This window comes from Camelina sativa, chromosome 1 (assembly GCF_030686135.1).
Source record: "Camelina sativa cultivar CO46 ecotype springtype chromosome 1, ASM3068613v1".
Lineage (NCBI taxonomy): Eukaryota > Viridiplantae > Streptophyta > Magnoliopsida > Brassicales > Brassicaceae > Camelina > Camelina sativa.
This window is the reverse complement of record NC_141880.1, coordinates 9923710-9944465: the sequence shown is the minus strand read 5'-3', so window position 1 is coordinate 9944465 and position 20756 is coordinate 9923710. Positions and strand designations below refer to the sequence as shown.

The following is a 20756-nucleotide window of genomic DNA, read 5'->3' as shown; positions in this document are numbered from 1 at the left end:
TATTTTTCTAAATAAAATTATCCTCCTCTAGTAGTAGAACATAATTAGTTTAAATCATTTAGATTTTATAAAAATAGGAAATTATTGCATTTCATAAATTTTTAAACATACAAAACATAAAAAATATATTAAAAATAGAAGTACAAATCATAAATAGGGAAAAAAATTAGTTGTAATCTTGAGTTATGCCAATTTTTTTCCAAATATATTTCAACCAAATCAGCTTTCAAATGTTGATGCAAAAAGACAGAATTATATTAAACCGTTCATCTCGTCACAACCTCTTATACACTAACACTACTGAGCTTACTAAATAAAAGGCAACTCTTATTAATTACACAATTTTTTAATTTGTTTTTTTTCCTTCTTTTCTATTCGGAGCTTAAAATCTACTTTTGGAGATGGTCTAAGTATATTTATATATATAATTAAGTTCTATCTCTATCCACATCATATATGTTTTTTTTTTTTTGATATATTTTTTTTTTTTTCAATAAAAAGGGAAATATATTATTCTGGTTTCAATTGCAATCATTTTTTCCATATGAGAGGGAGATATTGGATAGCAGCCTTTCAAAACCGAATTTTAATGCACTAAAATGAAAGAGAAACTAGGAAGAGAAGAGACCGACATCGAAACAAAAGTAAGAAAATAACCCTGAGTAGCTCCACAATTTTTCTCTGCATATATAGACTTCAGGGCTACGCAATGAGAGACACCTTATGAACTACTTGCACTAGAAGAATTGTCAACACCTTGTGAACTTTCGCTTTGGGCAGCATCAAGATGGTCTCCTTCAGTTGATAGGCTTTTCCAAAGCCATTTCGTTACCGCATAATCCATCACTACAGACTTTTGAGGCTGTGCCAAGAGACACGTGTAACGTTTCAAGGTGACAAATGCCCTGACGAACTCCCTGTAATCATTATCTCCCACGAAGATGTCCCCAAGGATAAGCATATAATTTGCAGGTGGACGATTTTTAAGGTCCACTAGAAGCATCTCAAGTCTAGCATCTCTATCTCCTGAATATATATATATATATATATATATATATAAACCGATCGATATCAAGAAGAAGCGAGTATTAAAAGAGATTCAAGGAATTAACAACCTGGTGGAGCAAGTATGATCTTGAATCCCGGGTCGGTAGAAGCATACTCGTTAAAATCATCATTGGTCTGATTCACATGAGCATTGATGGATACCTCACCCTTGTAACCGGATTTCTTAAGGGACTGTCTAATGTTGTGCGAAACATCCCTCACACCACCGTAACCTTCAGGCATCCGGCAATCCACGACGTCCCAGAAAACACATGTCTTCTTACTGTCTGCGTTCTTACAGGACAAGTCGATATGCCTCGCAAGGCCCACATTTGGAAAGGGAGAGAAAAAACGAGGAGTTCCTCCCAGCGATAGGCTTTTTCCAAAGCCAAAACCCACTTACTGTATCAAGGACCTCCTCGATCGGATGATGGAACATGAGGCAGTGCCAAAAAAACATTGTGGAAATTCTGATTTTTCAAAAAGATGAGAGCCCTTCTGAACTGGTGATGTTCTGAGATGTCTCCAACGATGAGCATTATGTTTACTGGTGTGTAATAGCATCTGACTACAAATCCTAACAATTCCACTAAAATCTTTTTACGTCTCTCATCTTTAGCTTCTGAAGGTACGTGTATAATTTCTACAGTACTACCTCCAATTTCACCAATGAACTTAAAAAAGTCCAAGTATGCCCTGATTAGAACATAACCCTCACCCTGATGAAGCGACTCATTTACGTTTTCTACAAACATCGGAAGCATCTAGACCTTCTGGGATCGGGCATTCCTCCAAGTCCCAGATGACTACTGTTGAACTGGAGAGCTTGACGGGGACATCAGACATGGTTTCGATCTGAGAGAGAAAGGAAAATTTAGGTTTTAGATCTGTTTGGAGCGGCGGAGAGACGTTTAGGTGTCACATCATATATGTTATTAGTTAATGTTTTTTGAATGGTTTAATGAATCCCGTAAAAATAAATTTAATTCTAAATATTCTTAGAAATAGAAATTTCATATATTCTCAAATCTCAATGATAACAATGCTTTTATAAATTAAATTATGTATGTCTTAAACGTAAAATTAGTTTATAAATATTTTGAAGTTACGAATTTTGTTTTTAACTCAATTTTTTATATATATAATTTGACTAAAGGTAATTTAAAACACATGGACAGATTGAATTGAACTTTCTAATATTCTTTCACCTACCAGTTTTTGTAGTAATATTAAAAATGTAGTGGTGGACTAGTGGTTGAGTTATAGTGTTTTAGATGATCATGTAATTTTCAAAACTCCATGCATATATGGGTATGACTGTTTCTCATATCTAATGACTAAACAATTTTTTTTTTGATAGACCTCATCGGCTGATCCGGTCAGCGTTGGGGGAACACACCAAAATGCTATCATGTGGACTCATCGCCAACACCTAGATGTTAGGACTACCACACTGCCTAACCCAAGTTTGGAATGCTTTCCGACTAATACCCGAGGGTAATCAGACCGCCTGTATTTCTGACTACCAGATAAACCAAGTGGGCTTGACAGACTTCCCAACAAAGTGTTGATAACAGCAACAGAGGAAGATAGAACTTGGGTATGGGAGTTTCACCCATTCCCCACGCTGGTCCTACCACTCGCCCACCACTTCTTGGGCACATGTAAACAAATTAAAAACTCTCATTTCACCATAGTATAATGAATATAAATATATATCTATATAAATATATTAAGTATAAGTTTTAGATTTGGCCAAAAAACTGTTTGTATATATATTTAATATGATTATTTCATGAAAATAAAGCAGGTAACAAATATTAGCTCTAGTTTTTTTACATGAAATTTTAGATAAACATGACATTCATGATTTGTTTTAATTATGAAAATAAAAATAATTATACCAATAAAGTTTTACAAGTGAAGAGGCCTAGAATGAAGATGAGAGCAAGGAAACTACAATGATCTTGGTTTAAATATACATCTTTGTTTCCCCCAGTTTCTCCTATGCTGTCTTCATGATCGGCTTGTAACACAATCAGTATTATACCAAAAACAAAACTGCACAGTGTCTGTCTTTTTGAATATTACAGGGTTTGGATCCAGACATGGCTAATGGTGTTAGAAAATTTGCAGAAGACAATGATTAACAAGCGTGTTTATGACAAAAGATTTGCTTCAATGTCACCAACAAAGAGCTTCAGAAAGCAAAGAAATGAGAATTTTGCGCCGCTTACTCACTTTTATTCATCTCTTGCTTTGATTTCCATGTGTCTGTGAGAGTTACTGGCATTCTTTTTCACTCATCCAATTCTAAACTTGGCGTTACATTTGGCAATGTCGTCAGAAACGAATCGCCTCTCATATCTTTAGCCAAACCGTCGATTACATCATAAATCTCACCAGACTGAGGATGCTCTTGATCTCTAGACACAAAACAGTTTACATAACCTGCAACCTCAATATCACTACGACCAACTTCTTTCCTTAAACCCTTTTCTCTCATTCCTCTCCTCACCCTATCAACGCTCTTCCAATTTTGTTCCTCAGCATACATATTCGAGAGCAAAACCTGATACCCGGAAAAGTTCTTTCCTTTATCTAATTCAGCTAACCTCTCTGAAACAGTTTCAGCAAGCTCAAGCTCACCGTGCAGTCTACAAGCCCCAAGAAGTGAACCCCATAGCTCAGCTATGTTTCCATCTTCACCAAGTTCTTTAACAAACTCATATGCTTCATTGACCCGTCCAACTCTCCCCAACATGTCTGTAATGCAGCAATAGTGCTCACTTGAAGGCTGAATGTTATAAAGTTCTCTCATCTCCTCGAATATTTTGAGACCTTCGTCCACTAGACCTGAGTAGCTGCAAGCTGATAACACTGCAACAAAGGTGATAGCGTCGGGTTTGATTCCAGAATCTTGCATTGAGCGAAACAGCGAGATAGCTCTCTCTCCCATCCCATGTTGACCATACCCCAATATCATTGTGGTGTATGTCACAGAGTTTCTCTCTTTCGTTTGAGAAAACATGTTTTCTGCATACTTTATGGCTCCTGACTTTGAATACATATCAACTAACGCAGAAGCGAAAAATACGTTATCATCCAAGTATTGCCTAATAGAAAAACCATGGAGCTGTTTACCTAAGTCAACACTACCTATATGGCTACAAGCAGGGAGAATTGATGCCACAGTTACAGCATTGGGTTGAATACTCTGTTCTAACATCCTCCTGAACACAACAAATGTTTCCTCTGTGAGTCCATTCTGTGTGAACCCCGAAATCATTGAATTCCAGGTAGCTTGGTCTCTTTCAGCATAACCACTTCTTTCAAAAAGTTTCTGTGATATCCTAATTAGACCTGCCTTAGCATACATGTCGATAAGGTAACTGTTCATTCCCTCGAACTGAATTCCATGCCTGATAAGAAAACCATGAGTCTGCTTCCCGATCTCCTTGTTTCTAAGATTTGATGCAGCTGAAAGCAAACACGTCACAGTTATGTAATCAACCTTAAACCCTTGCTTCTGCATCTCGTAAACCAGCATCAATCCTTCATCATCTAGGCCATTTTGGACAAATGCAGAGATCATACTGTTCCACGATACAACATCTCTCTCTTGCATTGAATGAAAGACTCCAAACGACTCGTGCACAGAACCACACCTTGAGTACATCACCATCAACGAATTAAATATCACAACCGGTAGCTCTCGGAATTTTTTACTTACAAAACCATGAAACTGCCTTCCTAGTTCCACTTGCTGCAGTGCTGAAACTGCACTGGCTGCTAAAAGAAACGTTACTTCATCAGACACTATCTCTTTCGACCCTACTGCTTCAAGAAAAAGCTCAATACTTTCAACCAGGAATTCATTCTGAACATAGACACCTATCATTGTATTCCACACCTCAATGTTTCTCTCAACACAAGAATCAAACACTCTCCGTGATGATACAAAATCGCCAAGCTCAGCATACATAGAAATAGCCGAACTAACCACAAACAAGTCCTTAACATATTCATCTCCCAATTTAAGCATCAAACCATAAAAAACATTAGCTTTCTTAATACTTTTAGAAGTCGACACCGCAGGGAAAACATTGACAAAGCTAACAGGGCTCGGCTTTATCTCCATTCTCATCATTATAGAGAACTGCCTACATGCTTCAGCATTTCTCCCTGTTCTCACGTACCAAGAAATCAAAGTATTCCAAGCCACAACGTTCTTCCTACGCATATGATCGAAAACTTTACGGACCACATCATACTCATAAGAATCCAATTCACTACCAGGACCGTTCAAGCAAGAAACATACATATTCATCAGAGAGTTATGCACAACCCTGCTTGAGTTCTGTAAACAACGGATCAAATGACAATGCACAGCTTTACCAGCTTTCAAGTTCTTAGTCTCAGCACACGCCTTGAGTGTAGAAGAGTAAGTGTAAGGATCACATTTGGTGAAAGGTGCAGTCTTTTTCATCCGGGAATAGAAAAGAAGAGCTTCGTGTGGCAGATTGTTGCAAATAAACCCAATGATGATGGTGTTCCAAAGAACAGTTGTTGGTTTAGGAATTGCGTCGAACAGTTGGCGTGCGAGTTGTGGGTTTCCATCTTGGCAGATTTTGCTGAGACGGGAACGGATTGAAGGTGTTTGAGGAGTGAGGGTTGGTGGAGAAAAGGTGGAAGAAGGACGGGTTTGATTTTGTGACGGAGATTGTAATGATAATGGTGGAGGTGGTGGTAGTGGTAGAGCTGATCCAGCCATTAACAAGGAGTTGATGATGAAGAAGAAGAAAAAAAGAAAGGAAGAGCCTTTATTGGCTCTGTTCTCTCTATCTATATGCTTATCATCTTTTAAGGTTTAGTGATAACTGATAAGTGTTTGTTTTGTTTGTTTCGTTTTTTTTTTTTTTTAATCTCTCTTTACAAAAATTTCTCTTATATTATCCGGAAAATGTCAAATCTTGAAGTAATTTGATTGTATATATGCATATTTGAAGAAATTAAATCACAAAAAAAATTGGTAGAGACAGAAAAAAATCAGTGTATACAAAATAAAAATATGATGGGAAAAATTTTCTTGGCACTGAAAATTCATAAATTGATAAAAAAACATATTCTTATTACGAAAGTAAATTTACTCAACCAAACACGCATACAAATTAAAGTTTTTATGACTTTAAGAAAAAGATAGCTTTTATTGTATATTCAATACTAATTTAACTAAGTGTGTTTATACTTCAGCGAGTAAAAATTTCAGGTAAAACGTAAAAATCGTTGGTCATAGTTGCATTTGAGAAAGAACCATATACTAAACGTAGATTCTAATGTTGATCTGATTATAAGAACATTGCATGTCATATTTGATTATTAACGTTGCTTTTAAGACCGAACTAGGTGATACCGTGTTACAGTATAGATTATATATTTTGTTAGTTAGTTTTTTTTTGTAATTTGCATTTTTGTAAGTTAGTTTTTTATTTTGACTTATTTTCTTTGTTTATATAGTGTTTATTTGTATATTTGGGGTTATACAGTAAATTGGAAATCCTAATAGAGTAAGTAGTTTGTAGAATGTAGTTTGTAAAATGTAGTTTTTCACAAAAACAGACACACCGCAATATTGGATAGTATTTTTGTAAGAAAATAGACACTCCGCAATATCAGATAGTAGTTTTGTAAAAGGATAGACACACGCAATATCAGATAGTAGTTTTGTAAAAGAACGAGTTTTTCTTTATTTTGGTTTGTTGTCAAAAGAGGAGAAGTTGCTTGTTAAATTTTAGTCTGAGATATTTCAATGGTTAAGAAACCATTGTATTTATAGTGAGATTAAATATATTTATGTTATTATTTAGAAGTTAATATTTGATATATCAAATCTCAGCAAAATTGTAAAAAACCCAATTTAATTTATAGTTTGATAAAAATACCTGTTTTAACGGGTTTAACTCAAACTTTTTAAATATTTTAAAATTTTTAAGAGTAAAATATTAATATTACTTAAATATTTTATAGACTTTCAATATATTATAATATTTAAAAATTTCAACGGAGTTCAAATATTTATAATAATTTAAACATTCTATAAAATTTAAATATTTATAATATCTTAAAAAAATTTTAAAAAACGTAAATATCTTATTTTATGTTTACTTTTAAAAGTTTAAATATGCTCAAATATAGAACCAAATTAAATTGTTAAATTTGGATACCTGATAAATCAAACTTCCTGCTCATTTGTACTCAAAACATATTAGTCATATATTTATAGTGATTATCAACCATATTCCAAAATAATTCGTCGATGTGGGATATACAATACACTTTTTCTGTAAATTAGTTTACAATTTTACATATATATAATTTCTGTGTTTTTTATTCTTTCCATCTATACTAATCATAATTAATTACTATAATTTCATTAAGTAAATATTGAAAATCTAAACTAAATGATGATTTGTTTTTATTTAATTGTATTAAGTTGATTTGTTGTTTCCGTAATATCTCACAATATAAAAGCAAATCAAATTAGTTTACATATATATACAATTTCGTATTTAATCTATTGATTATTTTGGAAGCAACAAAGTCACAATTGATAAGTATTAAAGATTTATCATTATTATTAATTTTCGTAATAATTATAGGGATTAAGTATGGTAATAGTTAATATTTGATATTACTGAAGCCATTAAATAATCTAATACCAGTTTCCTTATTTATAGGGATTATACTTCTGTTTGATTGTGTGTTTAACTATTCTTGAATCAAATAATATACAGGATCCAAAATTATTAATCTGGAGAACAAACAGATCCGCAAATTTTTTTTCTTCTATTTTCGGGTCAGAGAGGATCCGCGTCCCGACCCGGTTAGTTTTAAGTGATCGACCCAATGGTATAATGGTCATTTAGATAAATCGAAACTATAGATTAATTTAATTAAATTAAATGATTCTCTAATTATTTTTAATGAAAAACGTACCAAAACAAAGTCATGATATAATTTGAGTCTAGTGACTACTTCAACTTTAATAATAGAATAGATTCTTCAAATCTACAGATTTAAGTCCTATTCATTGTCGTGTTCAACTGTTCAAGTTCAATTAAAGCTTTCTTCTATCTCTAAAGAACTTGTTTATCTATTTGAATTAAGGCCCTCAATTGAATTTACAAGACTAAAAAGAAAGTAAAAAACCATAAGGAAAAAAAAAGAAGCTCTGTCCTCTATTTTGGGCCTCTGGAATGGCGTATCTAAAGCCATAAATTGCAAAATTAATGGGCTTTAAGTTGCTTCCTTTTCTCAACGGCCTAATAGGTTGCTTTAACTTCTTTGATTCGACCATTAAAAAAAAATTCTTAAGACTTAAAGGGAAGCTTTTAACCCTAACAAAATTTATCTACTACAATAGATCAATAAATTTTAAAAATAATTACATAAATGATTAGATGTTAACTAAAACATCATTAACTATATAACGGCATGAGTTCATTTTGTTAGTGTCTGTTGATACATATGTGATATGTCATGATGTTAAAGCAAAAAAGTTTGTCTCATCCAAAACGACTTGTTTTTGCCGTCTATATATAGATAATAGTATATGTATATATATAATCATAGCAATGTTTTTTTTAGTTGGTGGATTTTACTAAAATGTATGGGTTGTTATAATTATAGTGGAATATAGAGGATATGCACTGATTTTTTTTACTATTCAAAGAAGAATTAATTCAATTTGTTTTAAGAGTTGATTAATGCTTCGACACCGGGAAATTTGGGGTTCGAATTCCAAGTAATGCAATTTGTTAATTATGCAGACAATTATAATCGTTCGTCAGGATTATACATACAATGGAAGATGAAGGATGGAGAATAAACATAGAAAAAAATATGTGTTTGTAGTGAAAATCTAATCAGGCCCAAAAGAATTTTAAATTTTCCATAATAAAATTTTATTTATAACCGTACTCATAATTTGCAATAAATAATAATCTAGACGATTGAAAAAAAGAAAAGTGAATAATGTTATTATGAAATCCATTTAATGGTTTTGAGTGAGTTTTTCACGTAAATAACATGTTATACTATATATACATATAGTTCGATCACATTTGTTTCTATAGGTTTGATAGTTTGTTCGATACATTTAACATTTGTACAAGTTATATTAGAAGACGCCATTATATACGAAAAACTAACATTTTTAAGCATACAAATTGAAGAGAAAAATATTCAGCAAGAATACTGAAAACAACACTCTTTGTATTATGCTTTCTATTATTATGTCGAAGTCAATCATGATAATTCACAATGGGATTAATGATTGTATATATTCGTATATACGATGACAAAATGTACCATACATAGTGATTATAGGCTCCACGTTAATGCAAGTGTGAACTGTATTCAGTTCTTGAACATGAACTACATTGTATTTTCTTTGTTTGTCAACAAACAGCTAGCGTATGCCAACAAACAGTGTATGTGTATTATTTCATCTCTATATGAAACGTACAGATGGATTGTGACAAAAATATAACTTGGATATGTTACTTTTATGCTGGAAATATAGCTAACGTTATTTAGCCAGTCTGTAGACATTGCAATTTCAAAACACTACACCGTTATGATTACGAAAAGAAAAAAACTAAATAAATATGTGTTTGTCGGGTTATCTGTTATCAAACCCTAATTTCGAAGTTTTAACTAAATAAAGCAAAGTAAATTTCAGTCGAGAAAAATCATGTAGCAGAAAATATACGTCAAAGGATCATTTTCCAAAAAATGATTAAGACTTGATAGATATATAGTTTCTTTACATACAAGCATGTCACAATTATAGAGATATTTTTGTGCTTTGCAAAAATAAGATTCGGAGTATATTATACTAGTAATGCTTTTTTGGCATTTTCAGACGCTACACGATTATATTGGGATCCCTTGCAGAGTTGTAGAATAGACGTCTCGAATTCAATAATACAGTACTAAGAAATAAGACAAAAGATCAGTAAAACTGATTGATAAAGATCTTGAAAATCAATAATACATTACTAAGAGATAAATAAATTTATTAAAGCAGAAAATATTTTTATCTTCTTTATTTTAAATTATGTGTCGTTTTATCATTAGTTTTATTTTCAAAACCAATGTAATTTTGAATTTTTAATATAAAAATTTGGCCAAGTTTCTAATAACTTCACATTAAGATTAATAACATGTAAAACATGAAATCTAAAGTCAATGTGCCATTGTAGAGCATGTATACTAGAATTTTTCTACTTTTTAAATTTGTGTGAAAAATATAAAATGATATGTATCATTTATCATAAAATGTTGGGAGTACAATATTAAATCATGCATTCTGCAATGCTAATATCCAAAAACCATCACAATCATAATGAACGTAACTAAGCAAAGTAAATGCCCTCTCTATCAAATTCAGCAGGTAGAATAATATCTCTTTGTAGAGTTTTGAATAATATCAAACTAATTCGAAAACTGATTCGTTCAACCGATTAGAGATGAATAGTTTTGGTTCTGCCAAATCCAAATTCGAATACTACATATAATGTTTGAGAATAATTAAATTTTTCAAAATATGTTAAAACTGATAATATTGTTTAAGCATGATGTCATTTTCACTCGCAAAATTATGTATTAGAATAATCACTTGCTCATACACAAATTACGTCAATATTTTGGATAATTTTGGTTGTGATAAGATTTACTTTTTTTTTTCATAACCAAAGCAATTGTCTCAACGTAAATATTTTGAAAGTACAATATAAATAATTTGGTATGCTTACTACGATCGTTATGTTTAAAGTGTTATGTGTTATTTTCTTTGTTATTGTTAATCGAGAAGTTCTTGTCCAACCACATGCATCGATCTCTTCGTTATATCTAAACAGTTTCTCTCAAACAAGAATCAAACTAAGAAAACCAGACTTCACTACTCTCACCACTATTCCAACTATATATTTTGACCATAAATTTTTTTAAATATACTATAGCATGCAATAGTCTTTAAAAGTTTCAAACAATCTTTTTTCCATATGATGTCCGAATCTAAACAAAAGATAATTAATTGCCACATTGAAAACTAAACAGTTAGGTTAGTCAACCTTTTGTCTTCCCAGTAAATATATAAAATCGCTAATATAGGACCAAACCAAAATTAATGAGCAAAATAGATTCTGATTAACTCTTATTTGTTCCGACTCGTAAATATGGCAAGTCGGCAACATTTTAGAAGTGGAATGGAAATATCCAAACGATGATCGTTGTCTGATGTTCTAGTTTTTTGCTCTCTTCTGCTGGTGATGGACCGACGTGTCTAAACGACAATGTGCTCATGAGTATCCCGACGACCACTAGTTTTTTTTAATTCTTGTCGCGGTTTGGGGAGGAATCAAATGAGACGAATGGTGGAGTCACATGGAAGCATGAGATTCTATCACAAAGTCACATTATCTATCTCTCTTTTTATTTAATTTTTGAAGGGCAATTAAATTCTAAAAGTGACATATACTTCACGGGTTACATTATTCTAACTATTCAGCTGAATCGTACACGCGACCTTGTAACCGCGTCCAACGAAGGGCAGATGTGAAGATGTTCTTTTCATTTGGATCCCAAGAACTTCGAGTAGGTCGGCTGATATATATGTTAGCTAAATGCCTAAAAAGGCTAAATTCCAACTATCAAGGTTTTATTTTCAACTTTTATATCTCCCCTTTCCTAATTCACCTTCACTCTGTACATTAATTGTTTAAATTAATAAAGTTGCGTATGTTAAGCTAGAAAATGATGATCGGAAGTACCTAATTTTGATTTTTTAGGTTTATGGTTTTATCAGACAACAGGTTAATAGCTCTGAACATGTTAGTTTTGGTTGGACAGTATATTTTTGAACAAAATTTAGAAGGTAAATGTAGGATATCTAACATGTTCCCTCGAAATGATATCTTGATTATGAATTATTGTTTCAGCTCAAGAAACGGATATACTGCGTGTACTTACAAAACTTGAACTCAAGAGACCAATATTTTTTTCATCATTAATCAGTGTAACTTTTATCTGTAAACAAATTTATAACCATTGGAAACCTAACAAATTGCTTTAGTATGATGTAATTCTTGTATATTCGTTAATTGCCATAGAACTTGATCAACTTCAGCTTCTTGATCTCTTTCTTACACTCAATATCTTTTGTCCCATTCATGAAATCAACCGGAAGAACTTGAAAGAAGAAACAAAATGAATGATGAAAAAGAAGAAAAATAATGTATTGCGAATCACGTTCACGAGTTTAGATTCGATGTAGAATGCCTATGTTTCAGCTAGGCAACACTAGCTAGTACGTACTTAAAGTTACAGATAGTGCACAAGCTTGATCTCACTCTAACAACCCGAAAGATCAATCCTAGCTTTGCTTTTATAGACCTCTCTATTAAAACAATCCTTGTTTCACTTTTGACCGCTAAACAAATATTTAACCAAACCAATGCTTGAACTCTCAATTAATTTGATTCAAGGCTCAATTACCATGAACCAGTCCTAGAGATTTATTGGTTTTAATAATATAAAAAAAAATCAACAAATACAAAACTTCAACGATATCATACATTTACAATGGAGGAAGTATTTCATTAATTAGTGAAACTTTCACACATGTACACATATTTATCTAGCTAGCTAGCTAGTAGCCACTGAAACCTAATAACATGGTTCTATACTTATCAACGAATAGATTTGTGTCAACTCAAATTGATGATCCATTTCTATAGGTAGAGACACAAACTAAAACACAAAAAAGTTGCAAAGAATCCTTATAAGAAAAGTGGACCTAAATGAGAGAAAAGGATGGGTTAATTATATCTTCCAACTTTAAAAAATAGAGAATGAGAGATGCCTCTGAAGTCATATAAAATAATGATAAAATAGAGAATGGGAGATGCCTCTACGTTACACTGTCTGCACACTGGCCATTACCCTACAAAAACCTTCGCTTGCTCCCATCGTTTTCATTTCACCCCAATAATTACAAAATATGATTGATTAATTCCAAGTTTTTTTTAAAATATTTTCTATGTCGATCACCCTATAGCAAACGTTAATTTCGTAACTTCTAAAAATTTACGGACTAGGTCTTATCTTAGGTTAATAGACTTATGCAACGCGATCGATCTGGAATTTAGAATAAAAGATAGGATGCAGGACATGATTCCTTAAACTATATTGCACTCTTTTGACCATGATATTTTAATGATAGTGGATATCGTTTAATCGCTTATATATTACAATTTACAAACCATTCATATGTAGAACAATATTTTTATAAAGCGTTAAAATGTTCAAATATGTTTAGAAAAAAACTAATAATTACAGCAGAAAATCTATTGGTTTTTAAAACCCACAAATGAGTCCTAATCAACCTAAGTAGCGAATGTTTTTTTTTTTTTTTTTTTTTTTTTTTTTTTTTTTTTTTTATTATAGTAGCGAATGTTATTCCTAATATTTCCGAAAGAAGATAAGAATCTACAACACATAATATAGGCCAATTTAGGAAAAGTGAGACAAAAACCTTTACTGTCTTTTAGTAATTAAGTGACCTGATGCGTGTGCTTTAATCAAATCAAGTTTCAATTGCCTAATCCCAACTTGTCCTTGCACCATGATATGAACAAAAATATCCTAGAATATTTTTCTATAAATGGGAACATACTCATTCATATTCCTACGTACTCACTGAACTCCACTCGTTCTCAAAAAATGAGGTTTCGCACTCGAAACCACTCCTTTCTAATTCTCATCCTCCTTGGCTTCCTTGCTGCCTCATACGCTCGTGAATGTAGCCCTCCAAAACCATCACCTAACCCCCACAAACCACCAAAACATTCTGTCGTCCCACCTACACCACCGGCAGTAAAACCGCCTAAACCACCCACCGTGAAACCACATCCCTACCCTAAACCCCCCACCAAACCTCACCCTCACCCGAAACCTCCCACTACAAAACCAACTCCGCCATCCCACAAACCACCTAAACCACACCCCCACCCTAAACCCCCCACCAAACCTCACCCTCACCCTAAACCTCCCACTAAAAAACCACCACCGCCAGCCCACAAACCGCCTAAACCACACCCCCACCCTAAACCACCCACCGTCAAACCACACCCTCACCCTAAACCCCCTAAAAAACATCACTCCCCACCGAAACCTCCCACCATAAAACCACCTCCGTCCACTCCAAAACCACCCCCGATGAAGCCTCCGCCATCGACTCCTAAACCTCCTACCACGACGCCTCCTCCGTCAACTCCCAAACCACCTACCCTTAAGCCTCCACCATGTGCACCAACACCGCCAGTCGCAACGCCACCAGTGGCAGCCCCACCAGTCGCAACACCACCCGTTGCAACTCCGCCTATTGCAACACCTCCTATCCCAACACCACCTATCACAACACCACCTGTAGCAACTCCGCCGGTTGCAACACCTCCTATCGCAAAACCACCAGTTGCAACTCCACCAATCGCAAAACCCCCAGTTGCAACTCCACCTGTGGCAACACCACCAGCTGCTGCCCCACCCATTGCCACACCACCTGTGGCAACTCCTCCTATTGCAACACCGCCCATTGCAACTCCACCAGTCACAACACCTCCTGTCGCAACACCACCCATCGCTAAACCACCAGTTGCTACCCCACCCGTTGCCACACCACCTGTGACAACTCCTCCTATTGCAACACCGCCCGCGGCAACACCTCCTATTGCAACACCACCTCCAGTTGCAACACCACCCGTTGCCACACCACCAGTTGCAACTCCTCCTATTGCAACACCACCTGTTACAACTCCGCCAGTTGCAACTCCCCCTATTACAACTCCGCCTGTCTCAACACCTCCTATTGCAACACCACCAATCGCAAAACAACCAGTTACAACACCACCAGTTGCTTCCCCACCAGTTGCCACACCACCAGTGGCAACACCACCTGTCGCAACACCACCTGTTGCAACTCCGCCCATTGCAACGCCTCCTATCGCTACACCACCCATCGCAAAACCACCAGTTGCAGCACCACCAGTGGCAACTCCTCCTATTGCAAAACCACCAGTGGCAACTCCTCCTATTTCAACTCCACCGTTGCAACGCCACCAATAGCTTCCCCACCCGTTGCTACACCACCAGTGGCAACTCCTCCTATTGCAACTCCCCCAATCGCAAAACCACCCGTCGCAACGCCACCTATTGCAACTCCACCCGTCGCAACGCCCCCTATTGCAATACCACCAGTGGCAACACCTCCTATTGCAACTCCACCCATTGCAATGCCACCAGTAGCTTCCCCACCTGTTGCCACACCACCAGTGGCAACTCCTCCAATTGCAACACCACCAGTGGCAACTCCTCCTATTGCAACTCCACCCGCTGCAACGCCACCAGTAGCTTTCCCACCCGTTGCCACACCACCAGTGACAACTCCTCCAATTGCAACACCACCAATCGCAAAACCACCTGTTGCAGCACCACCAATGGCAACTCCTCCTATTGCAACACCACCAGTGGCAACTCCTCCTATTACAACTCCTCCTATTACAACTCCACCCGTTGCAACGCCACCCGTTGCCACACCACCAATGGCAACTCCTCCAATTGCAACACCACCAATTGCAAAACCACCCGCAACGCCACCTGTTGCAACTCCACCCGTCGCAACACCTCCTGTTGCAACACCACCCACCAAAAAACCACCAGTTGCTGCACCACCAGTGGTAACTCCTCCTATTGCAACACCACCAGTGGCAACTCCTCCTATTGCAACTCCACCCGTTGCAACGCCACCAATAGCTTTCCCACCCATTGCCACACCACCAGTGGCAACTCCTCCTATTGCAACACCACCAATTGCAAAACCACCAGTCGCAACGCCACCTATTGCAACTCCACCCGTCGCAACGCCCCCTATTGCAACTCCTCCCATCGCAACACCCCCTGTTGCAACTCCTCCTGTTGCCACACCACCAGTGGCAACTCCTCCTATTGCAACACCACCCATCGCAAAACCGCCAGTTGCAACACCACCTGTTGCAACCCCGCCAATTGCAAAACCACCAGTGGCAACACCTCCCACAACCACACCACCAGTAGCAACTCCTCCTATCGCTAAGCCGCCAGTCGCAACACCACCTATAGCAAAACCACCTGTAGCATCCCCACCTATTGTATAACCGCCCATCGCAACTCCTCCTGTCGTAATCCCACCTATTGCAAAGCCACCCGTTGCAACACCACCTGTTGCATCACCGCCTGTTGCAACACCGCCTGTTGCATCACCGCCTGTTGCAACACCGCCTGTTGCATCACCTCCTGTTGCAACACCGCCTGTCGCAACTCCGCCTATCGCAAAACCACCGGTTGCAACACCGCCTACCGTAACTCCTCCAGTTGCAACACCACCTATAGCAAAACCACCAGTAGCAATGCCTCCAATCGCCACTCCTCCGATTTCAAAGCCACCCATCGCAGCTCCTCCCACATCAAAACCGCCCGTTGCAACTCCACCGGTATCAAAGCCACCAGTAGCATCTCCTCCTATTGCAATTCCTCCTATCGCAAAGCCGCCCGTCACAACACCACCTATTGCAACTCCACCTGTTGCAAAACCACCAGTAGCAACGCCGCCCATTGCATCTCCGCCTATAGCAAAGCCACCCATATCTACCCCGCCCGTTGCAACCCCGCCTATAGCAAAGCCACCTGTAACAACTCCGCCTGTCGCCACTCCACCTGTTGCATCTCCACCTATGGCAAAGCCCCCAACCGCAACTCCTCCTGTCGCAAAACCACCTGTTGCAACTCCTCCTACTGCAACTCCTCCCACTGCAATGCCGCCCACTGCAACACCTCCCACATCTATGTCTAAACCAAAGACTTGTCCAATTGACACTTTGAAGCTAGGTGCATGCGTTGACGTTCTTGGAGGTTTGGTTCACATTGGAATCGGAAAAAGTGCCAAAGAAAAGTGTTGTCCACTTTTAGAAGGTTTAGTTGACCTAGACGCAGCTGTTTGTCTATGTACCACTATTAAAGCTAAGCTTCTCAACGTTGAACTCGTTTTCCCCATAGCTCTTGAGGTTCTCCTTGGTTGTGGAAAGAAACCACCACCTGGATTTCAGTGTCCTGCCGAAATGTCGCCTGCCGCATCACCTCCCGTAGCAAAGCCTCCTATGGCAAGTCCACCCATGGAAAAGCCCCCAACCGCAACTCCTCCTGTCGCAAAACCACCTGTTGCAACTCCTCCTACTGCAACTCCTCCCACTACAATGCCGCCCATTGCAACACCGCCCACATCTATGTCTAATCCAAAGACTTGTCCAATTGACACTTTGAAGCTAGGCGCATGCGTTGACGTTCTTGGAGGTTTGGTTCACATCGGAATCGGAAAAAGTGCCAAAGAAAAGTGTTGTCCACTTTTAGAAGGTTTAGTTGACCTAGACGCAGCTGCTTGTCTATGTACCACTATTAAAGCTAAGCTTCTCAACATCGAACTCGTTTTCCCCATAGCTCTTGAGGTTCTCCTTGGTTGTGGAAAGAAACCACCACCTGGCTTTCAGTGTCCCGCCGAAATGTCTCCTGTCGCATCACCTCCCGTAGGAAAGCCTCCTATGGCAACTCCACCCATGACAAAACCGCCAACCGCATCACCGCCGGTTGCAAAACCTCCTACGGCAACTCCACCTATTGCAAAACCGCCAGGCGCAACACCTCCTATCGCAAAGCCACCTAGTGCAACTCCTCCCATTGCGACACCTCCAACATCTATGCCTAAGCCAAATACTTGTCCAATTAACCCACTAAAGCTAGGCGCGTGCGTTGACGTTCTTGGGGGTTTGATTCACATTGGAATCGGGAATAACGCTAAAGAGAAGTGTTGTCCTGTTTTGGAAGGTTTAGTTGATCTAGACGCAGCCGTTTGTTTATGTACTACTATTAAAGCCAAACTTCTCAACATCAACCTCATTCTTCCTATAGCTCTTGAGGTTCTCCTAGATTGTGGTAAAAAGCCACCATCTGGCTTCAAATGTCCTGCCTGATCAATATAGAGTGATGAGTCTGTCAGTGAGTCTAAAGTTTCGTTATTTAAGAATTTGTTGGTTTCATATTTTCTTTGGTAACAGGGGTTACTTGCATGTGTGCAACCTTTAATTACTTGTATCATTTACTACAATAAAAGGTTCGTTTGTGTTTGAGATCTCAAATTCTTTGGGTTTTCATATTGTATCTCTAAGAAAGAAGAAAAAGCTATAGAACGAGATAGCTCTTATTATCAAAGAAAAGGTTTATCTGCACAAGCTTATTTTAGTGACACAACCTCATTTATTTGTTCGCATCACTTGTTTATATCATCGTGAATGATGTTTTCGAATTATTTGATATTTGTAGTATGACACTAAAAATTAACACAATTTAAGCAAATTATAAAGAAATCTATATTAGTTATGTAATACATCGCTACAAGCTTCTGGTCATACGATGTATGTACTTCGTTATAAACATGACAAACCTTTCAGTGGAACGGACTCTGATTATGTTTTCTGTTTCTCTAAATCTGCTCTGTTTTTTTTTTCTAATTATTATTATGGTTACTAGTTTGTAAATAAAACTCCTTTTGGTCTGAATAATAAATGTAATAATTTACCAAATCATACACACACATATATATATATATATGTATATTCTATAGTATCTAACGATTGCTAGTTTTATTGTGTATCACTATCATGGTCCTGGACGTTTTGGGTCCTGTTACTGTATGGCTATCATATAACTCATTTCTTTTAAAAAACAAAACAGACACGAAAAATTATTCGTTCATTTTATGAGATATAACTATAAATGACGACGTTCACTTGTGAATTAGTTGGCTTTGGTATATTGCCTAGATCATTAATTTTAAATATACAGTGTTACATATGTTATTATAACTTAACTTAAAAATAAATTAATTATGTAACTTACATAATCATGATCTTATACTACTGTACGTGTAATTAGTCATAATATATGCTTGTTAAATATGTCTAGATCCGACCAATTATCATACCAAAAAGAAACATTTTTACTCTGTATCTCATACCTGACAAGACCATAAGCTAGAACCCCGATACTTGAGCAACTTTCTCCACATCCATAGCCTAATGTGGTATTTTCCTTTAGACCAGAATGAGCCCTTTTGTAGCAAGTAAACTCGAAGCCATTTGACCCATAGACAATTTGATGAGAGGATTCTCCATATGAGTTTTAAGCAGCTCACCTTGTTTGCCTCTTTTAGAGAACGAAACCCAAGACTTCCTTCTTCATTAGGTAGACAAACATCGTTCCATGACACGTAAGCTTTTTTTTGTGTTCGAAGTAGGGACTGACCACAAGAAAGCAGAGCATATACTGTCTATCTCTTTAATACAAGCATTCAGCAAACAAATTGCAGACATCAAAAAATTTGTACGACTACGGATTACTAAGTTAATGATTTATAGGTGCCCCACAAACGACAAATGTCGAGCCGTCCCACTTCCTATTCTCTCACGAATTCGTTCAATAAGTGGTGTATAATCATTTCTCGTCATTCTCTTAGTGAGAATCGGCAAACCAAGGTAGCACACATGAAGAGTTCCCGCTGAAAACGGAAAATTTCTCAGTATAAAATCCTTTTCAATCTCTTGTATCCCTACCATGTATAGTGTTGGTTTTTGAAGTCTAATATTCAGTGCAAAAACTCTGAAAAAGTTTAAAAAATCTGAACATCTACCTCAATAGATCTTTTGGTGCCATCGGTAAATACCAGCAAGTCATCTGCAAAACACAAATGGATTGAGGTGTTATCACTTAGGGTGATCGCCTATCCTTCTTTCCATAGCAGCTTTGTTAAGCATTTCCGACAACACTTGCATACAAACAACCAAAAGATAGGGCAATAGTGAGCAAAATTGCCGTAATATTCGATTACTATGAAATAAACCAGATAACTCTCTGTTGAATTGAACCGAGAAAGAAGCCATTGTAAATACTAGTTCAATCCATCTCACGAATTGGGGTGGGAAATTTAGCACTGAGAGTAAGGTAAGGATAAAAGGAATTGTACAAAGTCGAACGCTTTCAAAATATGAATCTTTATTGCACTTAGAGAAGAAACTACATATTTGTGATAATCTTTAACTAGCTCGGATGCCAAAAAAACATTTTTCATCAGCAGCCGATCCTTAACAAAAGCAGATTGATTTGGAGAGATGAAATCCGGAAGAAGACGTGTGAACCTATGAGCAATAAGCTTGGAGATAGCCTTATAAGTGACATTACTGTAGAAGGATATTATATATTTGCAATTATTATAGTTTAGGAAACTCTTGTACTATATAATTCTATGTAACCTAAAGTTTATCATTATGAGAGTCAATATACTATTTCCTAAACACTAAGGTGTTCTTCACTCATCACATCTCTTACATGGTATCAAAGCTACAATGATCTAACGATCGGCTCCGTTGCTGTTTCTAAGCTATATGCTTCTTTCTTTTATATAGTTTTTTTTTGTTAAGCCAAATGCTTCCACATTCAAGTTCATCATGAACCTTTGAATCTAAGCCATCGAGCTTCTCTTATTCAAATCTATTATCTTAGACCTC

At 36.7% G+C, this 20756-nt stretch overlaps 3 protein-coding genes and 1 long non-coding RNA gene across 6 annotated transcripts; 2 read left to right on the top strand and 2 right to left on the bottom strand.

Annotated features, from left to right (window-relative positions):
- Positions 1 to 571: 571 nt before the first annotated feature.
- On the bottom strand, positions 572 to 1635 carry LOC104787160 (uncharacterized). The gene is made up of 2 exons (XR_015560454.1): positions 1116 to 1635; positions 572 to 1026 (listed from the first exon to the last, which is right to left on the bottom strand). It is a non-coding gene; the product is annotated as an uncharacterized LOC104787160 (long non-coding RNA).
- Positions 1636 to 3071: 1436 nt separating this feature from the next.
- LOC104787141 (pentatricopeptide repeat-containing protein At3g22150, chloroplastic) lies at positions 3072 to 5948 on the bottom strand. The gene has a single exon (XM_019227448.2). The coding sequence runs from the start codon at positions 5819 to 5821 to the stop codon at positions 3347 to 3349; it is 2475 nt and encodes an 824-aa protein (XP_019082993.1). The 5' UTR covers positions 5822 to 5948; the 3' UTR covers positions 3072 to 3346.
- A 7867-nt stretch (positions 5949 to 13815) lies between these two features.
- LOC147949717 (uncharacterized) lies at positions 13816 to 18332 on the top strand. Of its 3 annotated transcripts, none has more exons than XM_087456240.1 (2): positions 13816 to 14601; positions 16782 to 18332. In XM_087456240.1, exons 1-2 carry the CDS (start codon positions 13834 to 13836, stop codon positions 18165 to 18167), a joined length of 2154 nt encoding a protein of 717 aa, XP_087312366.1. In that variant the 5' UTR covers positions 13816 to 13833; the 3' UTR covers positions 18168 to 18332. The 3 variants fall into 3 exon arrangements, with proteins under 3 accessions (XP_087312366.1, XP_087312367.1, XP_087312365.1); XM_087456241.1 differs by having other exon boundaries at positions 13816 to 14735; positions 16916 to 18332; XM_087456239.1 differs by having other exon boundaries at positions 13816 to 14826; positions 17904 to 18332.
- On the top strand, positions 15231 to 18332 carry LOC147949716 (uncharacterized). The gene has a single exon (XM_087456235.1). The coding sequence runs from the start codon at positions 15402 to 15404 to the stop codon at positions 16299 to 16301; it is 900 nt and encodes a 299-aa protein (XP_087312361.1). The 5' UTR covers positions 15231 to 15401; the 3' UTR covers positions 16302 to 18332.
- Positions 18333 to 20756: the final 2424 nt, after the last annotated feature.

Bases quoted from the DNA above. Each gene is read 5' to 3' on its own strand.
- LOC104787141 (XM_019227448.2), bottom strand. From the start codon at position 5,821: ATGGCTGGATCAGCTCTACCACTACCACCACCTCCACCATTATCATTA.
- LOC147949717 (XM_087456240.1), top strand. From the start codon at position 13,834: ATGAGGTTTCGCACTCGAAACCACTCCTTTCTAATTCTCATCCTCCTT. The intron at 14,602-16,781 runs GCAAAACCCCCA...CCTATAGCAAAG, and splicing joins CAGTTGCAACTCCACCAATC to CCACCCATATCTACCCCGCC.
- LOC147949716 (XM_087456235.1), top strand. From the start codon at position 15,402: ATGCCACCAGTAGCTTCCCCACCTGTTGCCACACCACCAGTGGCAACT.